We start from the raw sequence: 12,052 nt of genomic DNA, 5'->3' as shown, positions 1-12,052 counted from the left end.
CCTTGCTGCAAAGGAAAAGAACAGGATGACATTACTTCCTAAGCAATACAGCGCTTCACAGTTGGAAGGGTCATGATGTTCTGGGAACACTCTCTTTCATAGTCTATTGAGTTGAAAGAGAATGTGGGAAAGAGTACACTAGAGAGATAAGGCTGGCGTGCAAGTATGCTTGTGTGAGAGAGAGTGTGTGTGTGTGTCAGAGAGAGAGAGAGAGAGAGCAACATTCAGAAAGAGAGACACAGGCATGTAGTTAAGGAGAAAGTGGTAGAAGAGGAAGGCGGAAGTTGGCTACAGTCAGCAGGCCAGCCCAGGGAAAAGACGGCATATCGCCTGCCACTTTCCCTGATGTGACACAGATGGAAAAAAACAGGCAAACATTCTGTTAGGGGAGGCCACCCTGCCCGCCTCTGCATTCAGGTCATATGGTTTCCAAAAGCCAGAACCTATTCTTAGAGCTGCAATTCATTCATTAATTCAATAAACATTCATAGAGCACTTACTGTGACATGTTTCTTTTTTAACCAGTTCTCATAAGGAAAAAATGGCACTCTTCTCTGCCTGGATTAACATCCCAGGTTACTTCATGGTATGGGGCATGGAACAGACGATTACGCTGCAATGATCATCCAGGTTATTATGGGGCCATGTGGGTGAAATCCCTGTACTCCAGCCTTGGCTGGTTAGGGAAGGTTTCTTTGGAGAAAGTCAAATTACCAAAATGCGGAGCACAGGCCAGTCTGGATTGGGAGGAGGAGGGAAAGTAAGGACTGTTTTAGGCAGAATGAGACCGCAGGTTTTTTTCATTCTATTCTTTGTGCTTAGCAGTGTTTTACAAATGTTCATTGGACATACATTACATTTTTAAAAAAGATTTATTTATTTATGCATTTTAAAAAAAGATTTATTTATTTATGTGTAGGGGTACAGGGCAGAGGTATAGGGGGCCAGAGGATTCACCAGAGACAGAGTGGGGAGCAGAACAGGCTGACTGATGAATTACACTGCTGAGGGAGCATGGGCGGGTCAAGGGCATACATTTCTATAAAAAAAGAGCTTTAGGGCCCTCCCTGGTGGTGCAGTGGGTTATAGCGCAGCTCTATGATGCTAGCCAGACGCAACCAACTCAGCACTGAGTTTCATCCCCGCCCCAAGGTGACCCACATGGCCAACAGACCTCTCCTGTCTCGCCCTCTGCTCCCCTCAGCAGTGTACTTCTCAATCTGCCTGTTCTGCTCCCCACTCTGTCTCTGGTGAAGCCTCTCACCACCCCTGCACCTCTGCCCTGTACCCCAGTTCTGTATGTATACATAAATAAATCTTTAAAAAAGAACTTTAGGGGGCCCCCCTGTTGGTGCAAGGGGTTAAGAGACAGCACACCACTATGATGCTATCCACAGCCACTACAGCATGAAGTTCAATCCCCCCCCAACCCCTCACAATTTACCCACGTGGAGCAAAAGACCTCTCAGTCTCTAGTGAACCCTCTCACCCCTCCTACTCCCTCAGCCCCAATTCTTTTTTTTTTTTTAAGATTTATTTATTTATGCTTACAGAACTGGGATACAGGCCAGAGGTGTGGTGGGTGAGAGGATTCATTAGAGACAGAGTGGGGAACAGAACAGGACGACTGACTGAAATACAGTGCTGAGGGGAGCAGTGGGTGGGTCAGGTCTGCTGTGCCATGTGGGTCAGCTCCCTGGCTGGGGATCGAACTTGTGCTGCAGTGGCATCTGAGAGCTTCATAGTGCGGTGCTTTAACCCATTATGCCACCAGGGAATGCCCCCAATTCTTTTTTTTTTTAAATTTATTTATGCATATAGAACTGGGGTACAGGCCAGAGGTACAGGGGTGGTGAGAGGATTCACCAGAGACAGAATGAGAAGCAGGACAGGCAGATTTACAAAGTACACTGCTGAGGGGAGCAGCGGGCAGGCCAGGAGAGGTCTGCTGTGCCATGTGGGTCACCTCCAGGGCGGGGATCAAACTCATGCTGAAGTGGCTTATTCTTTTTTAAAAAGATTTATTTATTTATGCATCAGGCCAGAGATGTGGGGAAGGTGAGAGGATTCACCAAGACAGAGTGGGGAGCAGAACAGGCAGATCCATGAAGTACACTGCTGAGGAGATCAGGGAGCAAGACAGGTGAGATCTGCGATGTGTGGGTCACCTCCCTGGCTGGGGATTGAACTCATGCTGAAGTGGCCGCGACTAGCTTTGTATTGCTGCACTTTAACCCATTGCACTACCAGGGAGGGCCCCTACACCCCAATTCTTATATACATAAATAAACAAAAATAAATCTTAAAAAAGACATGATGATACTTATCTGGCAGGGGAGATGCTGTGATCAGAAAGGCTGTTTCCCAGGGTGAGGCTCCCTTTGCACTCTGGATGGGCTGACCTGCTGCCCACATTATTTCTCTAAGTGTGGGAAGGTGGCTCCCACAGGTAATAGTGGGGGAAACTTTGCACTCTCCCCTTATTTAAAGAAAAAAAGAAAAAGAACGACATGGCCTGTAGATGACACTATTACCTCAGGGCCTCACATTCATTTATTTAATAAGCATTTATCATTTTCCTCTTCTAAATCTCCATTTCTTTATGTCCATTTCCTTCCTGCAATGCACACATTGCATTGTCTAGCACTGACCAGTTCTGACAGGCTCATTATTTCTTACACCATTCAGTGTGTTCACACTTAGGGAAGTGTTTGGCCATGATTTCCTGTTCCTTGGCTATAAAGCCATGACTTCTCAAAGCTGCTCAGAGATTCATTATCTATCTGTGGTGGTAGGGGCTTTGGGGGAGGGGCGTGCTGGGAGTTTTGTGCAATGGGGACGTGAGAGGTGTGGGAGGTGAGGAGGGACACATAAAAAGTTCCCTGGATGCAGCATCAAGGAGTCAACAGATGGGAAGCTCAGGTTAAAGATCTTAAACCATGGCCAAGTCCCAGGGACAGATCCAGGGAGAGGCCTTCCTGTGGCCTAGGGGTTAAGTCTCAGCGCTATCATCACCAGGGCTTGAGCTCCATCCCTGGCCAGGGAGCTGACCCACATGGCATGGCAGACCTCTCCTGACCCACTCTGCTGCGCCCCTCAGCAGTGTATTTCAGTAGATCCACCTGTTCTGTTCCCTTCTGTCTCTGGTGAATCCTCTTCCCCATCCACACACACCTCTGGCCTACACCCAGTTTCTCTATGCATTAAATAAATAGATAAATATATTTTTTAAAAGAGTCAGGGACCAGCTCCTTCAAACCTGGGCCATGGTCATGAGGACAACGCATGGGAATGAGAGTTGTTCTCACAATGTTTGGGTGGGGGGGTGGGAGGGACGTGAAGCAATCGCGAGTGCAGAAGCTCAGACCAAACAAAGCCTTGAGATTTTTTAGCCTACTTCTTTTTTTTAAGATTTATTTTATTTATTCATGCATACAGAACTGGGGTATAGGCCAGAGGTGTGTGTGTTGGGGGAGTGAATCTATTCGACAGAGGAGGGGAGCAGAACAAGCTGATTGACTGAATATACTGCAGAGGGGATACAGGAGAGGCCTACTGGCTGTGGATGGAATTTGTGCTGCAGTGGCTGCAGACAGCTTTATAGTGCTATGTTTTAACCCCTGGTACCACCATGGAGGCCCCTAGTCTCATTGTGAGAAAGAAAAAAAACTTTGCCATTGATCTACCACTTTCAAAACTGCTCTTTCCCGTGGAAATGGACTGTCCCAAGTAGCATTTTCAGGAAAAAGTCGAGGTGGGTGGTTATGAAGTTGCTCATATCTCACGGTGTTCCACTTTTTACTTGGCATGTCTGTAAGACATAAACATTTTATTAATTCAAATGTTTGATTGTATTTGAAAGAAATAGGATCTTATAGGATCCCAGAATTGTAATGTTGGGGGTCACCTTAGGGATCCTCTCTACCCAGATTTATTACTAATGTTGCCTTGGGGAATTTTGAGAAAAATAACAATGCTCAGGGTCCACTCAAAACCAACTGAGAAAAATATATAACATTGCATGTAATTAGGGGGGATTTACAGATATTTCTCTTATCCCAAGTTTATTCACTGATTCCAGACTAAAATCTCCTGGACTGGATAATTTTGAAGTGCTTTTTAGCATTTCTCAAAGTATGGCTCATGACACAGGAATCAGTCGGTTGAGGTACTTGTTAAGAAACCAGATTCGTAGGCATCCAGGCCCTTACTGCGTGGCAGAATCTCTAGGGAATGAACATACAGGAATGTGTATTTTTAACATTTCCCAGATGCTTTTGCAAATTGACATGTGAGAATTAGTGCTTTGTCGCAACTCGAGACTTTATTGGAGTTTTGAAATTCTTTCATCTATGGAGTATTTTTGGTTCTGTGTGTTCATCTGTCGAGTATACAAAATAGTATGTTCAGTATGAGCTTACTAAATAACATCTACAAGTGTAGATGGATAGATAAAAAACTGGAAGGATATAGATGTTGTCTCTAGGTCGGGGGAAACAGGGATGATCTTTGGTTTTTTTCCCCCTTTATCCTGCTATCTTAGTTCTCTTTCTCATTGTCTTTCTGTATTTAAAGAAGCTTCCTTTTTGAGTTCAAGTTCTTCCATCTGAAAAACGGTATTTTTTACAAACTAGGTGAACTTCAAGGCCACGTCCGGCTCCAGCAGTCAGTGACTCCATACTCCCCCTAGCTTCCTTATTTACTGAATAGCAAGTAACCACAGTATTGGAGAGTGGAGTATTATTTTTGTATGCCATACGTGGAGCTGCCTAGCAAGCGCTTTCACTTCCGCAAAGTCATTTTCTTCCTCCAGAAGTCGGAACTGAAATAATCCTCTACTATCGAGGATCCCGCAAATCGAGCCCTTTCCTTAGCCCGGAAAAGGGCCGTCCACGTACATCTCTTCGGAAACGAAAAGTGACTGTGAACCAAAAAGCCAGGGCGTGGCCTCTCCACCCCGCGGCCCCTACCTCCCCTCCCTTCTCGCAGCTTCCTAGGGCTGGGATTGGTCGAAGGCTAGCCAGAGCCCCGCCCCTAGTCTTATGACCCGCGCTTCAGCTGCGAGTCGGGCTGTTGCAGCGTTGTGGTAGGTGGTCCGCGCTGCTCCAGCTCCAGTTCAGCAAGCCTTGGCCGGGGTCTTGCTGTTCTCGCCGCAGCCTACGCCGTCGCCGCCGCCGCCTCCGCCGCCTCCGCCTGCTGGGCTGCTCTGCGGGAACATGGTGTGCTTCCGCCTCTCCCCGGTTCCGGGCTCGGTGCTCATCCTGCTGGGCTTCGTCCTGGGTGAGTTCTCGGGCCCTCCTGCCTTGTCTCCGCAGTCTGGGCCCGGGGCGCCCAGTTCAAAGGCGACAACCTGAAAGACTGGTCCGGGGTGGAGCGGGTGGAGAGGCCGAGCGGCTGACTTGGGGCGGCGGCGCCTGGCCCGGGGGTGGGGTGGGGGGAGGAGAGAAGTGACCTAGGAAGGCCTGCCCGACGGCTGGCGGGGAAGACGGGCTGGTGAGAGTAGGAAGAGAGCGAAGGAGACGGGGGGGGGGGGGGGGGGGGGGGGGGGGGGGGGGGGGGGGGGGGGGGTACCCGGAGGGAGAAGGCCGCGGAAAGTGAGAAGGGGTGATCAGGGGAGCAGGAAACTTGGGACGATACTAAGGAGTGAGCGTAGGAGGGGTGCGTGCAGATTCTGGGGTGGCAGACTCTTAGCCGAGTCCTGGGTTCCTGGGATCGGGAAGACTTCGGAAGATGGTGGAAAACTATGGGGGTGGGAGGAAATTGGGAGGTTAGAGACGGCCCAAGTGGAGACTTTTGGGAGGAGCAGGGGCCGATAGGACGGTAGAGTACGAAGGCCATGGGGGCTTTGTGGGTAGGAATTTGCAGCTGTGGAAGAAGCGTCATTACACAGCTGAGGAGCGACGCTGGGTTGGAGTTGGGCAGTTGCAGTTTTATGGGGTGAAGGGATCTGAGATGGCCGCGGCAATTTGCAGGTGAGAAAACTTGGACCCAGCCTCTGGAGACAAAAGTGAGAAATGGGAACGTGGGTGTGGGACGTGCATCTCTACCTGGAGTTATCGACGGTGTGGGTTTTCTACCACATTTATTACTTCCTCCCAGCCAAACCCAGAACAGAAAAGCCCCCAGCACTTTGAGTTGGGAGCACCTCCCAGATGGGAGGTTTTGGGGCTGGGTGCGAGTTTGAGTCTAGTGAACTACTTCCTCATCTTCAGAAGTTCCTTTCCTTTCTTAACACAACTAGCCTCTTCACTAGATTACAGAGGAGGGCAGGTTACTTCCTTCGGGATCGACTTGTTACCAGGTCCTAAGGAAGTAGGGCTGCAGGAATGTTGACTGATCATACTCTGAGCATGTTGCCCCCCCACCAACCTCCCAACACTGGGTCCCTGACGCCATTCTTCCCAGAAATGTAAACTTTGACTTGAATGTCTCTTTCTGACCTGGTTCATCCTGTGCTTGTTGCTACCCGCTAACCCTTGTTTGTCACCTGCTAAAAGAACACAGGAACAGACCTAGATTGGAGTGGAGAAAATAAAGAAATTAGAGGTCTGAGAAGGCAATGAGTGAATTACAATATATTTTCTAATTCACATTATTAGAAGAATCCTACAGCAGTGGATTCTCAACGAGTGGACATTTAGCAATATCTGGAGACATTTTTGGTTGTCACAAGTGGGGATTGCATTTTCGCAGCTAGGGAGGAGAGATGAGGGATGTTTCTGAATATCCTATAATGAACAGGACAGTGAGAAGTCTTTCTGTGCATAAACATCTAATCGACGGCTTATCAAGGTTCTTTCCTGCAGTTCTGTCTGATCAAAACAATCTTCAGAACGACACTGAAGAAGTTATTTGCCTTTCACTCTCAAACTCCCAGTAGTACTGTGGAGTTTTCCAGAGGCTACAGAATGTGTGATGATATCACCACTCCATTGGCTCTAATGTTTTATTCATTTCTCAGTTTTAATTTCTAGTAGAGCAACTACCAATAGCACAAGGCACATAAACCACAGCTCTCTGAGTTCCTCAGTGGGTAGGAGAGTAGCAGAGGGGTCCAGACACCCAGAACCTTAGGAAATCCCTGACCTCGTCCAGCTGTCCAAACAGGAAACTTTCATGGCCTTTTTGAAAGGGGGCCATGGAGACTTTGCTCAGATACAGTGTGAAGCCTTAACGCTACTGTGGAGCACTTATCGAGAGCCAAGCAACACTGGGAATTGTTTACAAGGAAAAGCACCTTATCAGTGACTAGAACCTACCATCTGACCAAGGCATCTGTTAATCAGTAGTTCACTGCCAGTTGAGTCTGCACAACACTGTTATTGTTTAGAGAAAGTGCAAAAAAATAATAGTTGTCCTACTTGTTGGCTTACATCTCATTACATTTTTTGGGGGGGGGTTGTTTTTTAATGAAAGGTTTTTTGTTTTGTTTTTACAAAAGCAGTGCTTGCTCACTGTAGAAAATAAACAGGCAAAAAGCAGCACATAAGAGAATCCAGCTCATCTCCTAGCTTGCAAACTATTGATTGGTTCTAACTAGATTTGTCCTCTTGAAAGATTTCCAGGATTGAGTACCACCACATCCAAGTTCAGAAAAGGATTTGGAAGAGTAAAAATTAACGATGCACCTAGATCACATTTTTAAAAGGTACCAGGATGAAATGGAAACCATCTCTTCACAGCTGTCTTTTCTCAACGTGTTGGCTCAGTGCAGCGCTTCCGCTGCTTGGGCTTTGTCTCCTAAGAATTTAGCCGGCCTTAGTTGTTGTTGGGTTCCAAATGTTCCCTTTATAGATAAAAATGGATACCAAAAATAGGTTTTTGCAAACTCAATAAATATTTGCTGAGTACCTGCTGTGAATTTCTTGCTGTGCCCAGGTACCGTGCAGTCCCGCGAAGAAGGACATGTCCTAAATTGATGGTATCATTAACGGTTGTGTCCTCACTGTGCTGTTTCACTTTGTGACTAGAACTCTGTCCCTGCTCCACTGACTTATTTGTATTTTTTTTGAGAACAGGTTGAATTGTCTTTTTATTCTCATCAAAGAAAGTGACAAGGAATTATTGCCACATGAAGAGAAAAATCAAAGTATGCAAACCAAAGTTAATAGAAAAAAATATTGTGAAGGTTTCTCATGAAACTTCTGTATTTATGGTATTTTTCATAAAATACTTGGCTTGTTGTGATTTTTGCCATTCTAAGTATTCACTTTTATATGTAACTTTATTTTTTTTAAGTTTTAAAAAAGATTTATTTATTTATTTATGCATACAGAACTGGGGTACAGGCCAGAGGTGCAGGGGTGGCGAGAGGCTTCACCACAAACAGAGTGAGGAGCAGAACAGGCCGACTGAGGAAGTACACTGCTGAGGGGAGCAGCGGGCGGGTCAGGAGAGGTCTGCCGGGCCATGTGGTCACCTCCGGGGCAAACGGGAATCGAACTCATGCGGAAGTGGCTTTAGCTTCTCAGTGCTGTGCTTTAACCTGCTGTACCACCAGGGAGGGCCATAACTTTAATTTTTAATTCTTACTTAAAATTGAGGTAACATTAGTCTACAGCATTGTCTTAGAAGTATAAGATCTCCCCTTTGAAGTATTACCGTACTGCACCCACCAACAAGATATCCATCGTCCACCAACTATTTTTTTTAAATAGTGGCTTCAGATTAAGTATAGAATACTGAGTCTCTGTATTGATATGAGTTACAGCTGACTTGAGCTTTCTGAAGAAATGCTATGTGGAACACTGTCCATGTTCCCTCTGTAATACAGGTTTCAGAATTCTGTTATTTATTCTCACAACTCAATTGATTCCTGGTTAATATAGGGTTGAGGCTTTTTCTGGGTGAGAATATTGTCATGTTAAGTATTTTGAGTGCTCATCACTGTTAGGAGCCCTACTCGCCCACAGGTATTTATTTATCACAGGCCTGTTCGGTACTAGCCACGATACTAGGTGAAGGGGCTAGCATGAGCCAAGGATGCGACAGAAGAGAGGTCCGTTAACATTTTGGTGGTGAAAGATAGTCCAGTAAGTGAATAATACAGTTTCAGATAGGAGCTGTGTGAAGGAAATGAAGCAGGTAATGGGGAAGAATGAGCAGTGATAGGAGTGGGTGATGATAGCAGTCCATTTACCATATGTGGTCAGGTCTTCCATTGTGTGACATTCCAGCACCTACCTGAGTTACAAGGTGGCCAGCCAGATGACGGTGGGGAGGGTTAGGGGCATATCTTGTCTTTCCTAAATTCTTAGGTCAGTAAATGAGGCTTATTTTCCCCTCTCCCCCCTCCCCTTTCAGTACTAGTTAAGTCTCCTACAATAGTTTCTGAGATTGTCTTAAGCACTACTGTTCCCCATTGCCTGCCTCCTAGGGCCTGGTACATGGTTAACAATAAGTAAATTTTTGTTGAGGGTATCCATTGCTAGGCACTGGGGATATGATGGTGAACTTTATTTTTTTAAAGCTTTTATTTATTTATGCATACAAGAACTGGGGTACAGGCAAGAAGTATGGGGGGTGTGTGTGTGTGAGAGGATTCACTAGAGGCAGAGTGGGGAACGGAATAGGCAGATGTACTGAAATATACTGCCGAGGGGAGCTGTGGATGGAACAGGAGAGGTCTGCTGCGACGTGGGTGAGCTTCCTTTCCAGGGATTGAACTCTTGTTGCAGTGGCTGAGGAGAGTTTCGTAGTGCTGTGCTTTACCCTTGCACCATTTGGGGAGGCCCTGTGGTGGTGAGCTGTTTTTTAAATTTTATAATAGTTTATTTTTGCAGATTTTGGTGCATTTTTCCATCTCAGTTGCAATCCCCTTGGGTTTCCCACCACCAAATCACCCATGTGCCATCACCATAGTCCAGTGCATTTCCCTCTCCCCCCCCCCACTGTTTTTGATCCCATTCCCCACTCCACCTCCACAAAATGTCTCTGGTATATAGCTGTTCACCTATGATGATGAACTTTAGACCAACTTGGTCTTTTGAACCTTAATTATATTTTTAAAGAAGTTTGTGTGTATCTTTGGCTTGAGAACTTCACGATCAATGCTAAGCAGTACAGATAAGTACAAGTCAGTTTAGTATGTGACCCCATATAGTAATGCTAGTATCTTACTTGTACCCCTTAAAATAGACCTACTTTATAGTGAGGGTCAACGTGGAGAAGCAGGCAAGTTCCTGGTGAGAAGGAAGAGCAAGTTTTCACGAGTAACCAGTCTGCTTTTTGGAGGTGATCTAAAAGCCAGCACTATTAGTCTGTATGTATGTAGCCTTATGGCATTTTGTTTAAACTGACAACTTTGATTTCAGGGTTCTGCTAAGATTATGCTAGCTATAATAGAGATACTTGACAGGCTAATCACATCTGCAGGACGATAAATCTTTTAGGAAGCTATTTCCTTGGAGTATAACTTTCTTCCCCTGTAGCCCTGCGTAGAATTCCTGATCTGGGGTTATTTCACAGCACTCTAACCAACCTAAGTGAACCTTGGTGCAGGAGGATTGCTCTTCCTCCTGTAGTGGCGAAAACATTCCCATCATAATTTCATATTAAAGTGATCAGAGTTCCCTTCAGATTTCAAAGTAGCTTTATAAATACTTGTTAGGTCCTGCTGTGTGTTGCAAAAGAATTTGGAGGTCAGCCAGACAAGCTCTCTGCATTACGCACTTTCCATTCGTTGACTAGTGTTGAGTCTTATTTCCTTACCTACTCTCTGACCTTTAAAAAAATCACATTGTAGACTAAAATTATATTGTTGCTTTTTTAGCTTTTAAGAGATTTTGAAGAAATCAAGAGTATCAGCAACTTAATGAGGGGTTTTAACTGCATTAAGAACTAAAAATAAGGAAAAGTTAACCTGAACTAATATCGAATGAAAACCCCCACTCTGATATTCAGTGGGTACTCTGTGCCTATGTCCTGGTTTGGGTTTTTGTTTTTGGCTACCTTTGCTCAACATTTTGAATTGTGAGCTTGAAGATTCCATTAGATAAACATGATGAAAATGAACATACACTTAAGAGTTGAGAAAGATTCCTTTAGGTGCTGTGTTTACTAGAAAGGTAACTTGTAAGCTGGAATCTCTTAATTTGCTTGGTCAGAAGGGTTTACATGCTTTCAGAGAACCTATTAGAGGTCACACCACAATTCTTAGCAAGGTGAACTTATCTAAAGTGTCACAGGTAGTAAGTTGGACTGCCTGATTTGAATTGTAGCGCAACTCCAGGGATGCTGGTCTTAATCACTTCATCATATTGCTTCTTAGAGCATTGTGTTTTTATTGGTTTTCTTTTACCACTAGTGTTACATGACACTCCCCACCTCTGGTTTACAGATGTGTATTTTTCAGCTACATTTTGGGTCAAATAAAACTTGTAAAAAGCCAGCCACTTTTTGCAGTATCCTTATGATTGGAGAAATAAAATGAGCTTTTTGAAAATAAGATTAAGTGAGAATATGTGAATTTGAGGAAGTTAATTTTGAGGTACATCTTTTTTTCAGAGACTAAGTTCTCAGCTCTTAAATGATTGATTTTAGAATATATTCAGCTGCGAGATTTTTTTTTCTTTTTTTTAAATGTCATAAGGCCTTTTAAGAAAAAATAGGCTATATTCCAAAATCTAATACAGGAAGAAGGATGGAAATGATTTTGCTGAAAGTGTAAATATTTCAACTATAAACTTATAGGAAAAGCATTATTCCTAGCTTGAAATCCAGGTTAAGTTTTTTTAAAAATATATATAACAGTTTATTTTTATATAATTTTGTACATTTTTTTTTCCGTCTCAATTGTAATCCCTGCGGGTTTCCCAACACCAAGTCACCCGTGTGCCATCACCATAATCCCGAGCACTTCCCTCCCCACCCCCCTGTTTTTGATCCCATTCCCCACTCCACCCTCGCAAAATGTCTCTGGTATATGGTTGTTCATTATTCTTGTTATTTTCTCGCCTGGTCCATTATACTCCTGCTATGGTGAAACCATCCGGTATTTTTCTTTCTCTTTCTGGCTTATCTCACTAAGCATGATCTTTTCCAGCTCCATCCA

General features: G+C 44.8%; 1 protein-coding gene across 1 annotated transcript in view; it reads left to right on the top strand.

Moving 5' to 3' along the window:
• Nucleotides 1-5,058: 5,058 nt before the first annotated feature.
• The window catches only part of LAMP2 (lysosomal-associated membrane protein 2), a 34,381-nt gene continuing 27,387 nt past the window's right edge, over nucleotides 5,059-12,052 (top strand). Inside the window, exon 1 of the mRNA XM_012727160.1 lies at nucleotides 5,059-5,280. Coding sequence (XP_012582614.1) covers nucleotides 5,217-5,280 — 64 coding nt within the window. The 5' untranslated portion in view covers nucleotides 5,059-5,216. The remainder of the gene's footprint in view (nucleotides 5,281-12,052) is intronic.

Source organism: Condylura cristata, unplaced genomic scaffold (assembly GCF_000260355.1).
Source record: "Condylura cristata isolate star-nosed mole 26May11 unplaced genomic scaffold, ConCri1.0 scaffold00019, whole genome shotgun sequence".
NCBI lineage: Eukaryota > Metazoa > Chordata > Mammalia > Eulipotyphla > Talpidae > Condylura > Condylura cristata.
The sequence above is the reverse complement of the archived record's forward strand: the minus strand, read 5'-3'. Positions and strand labels throughout refer to the sequence as shown.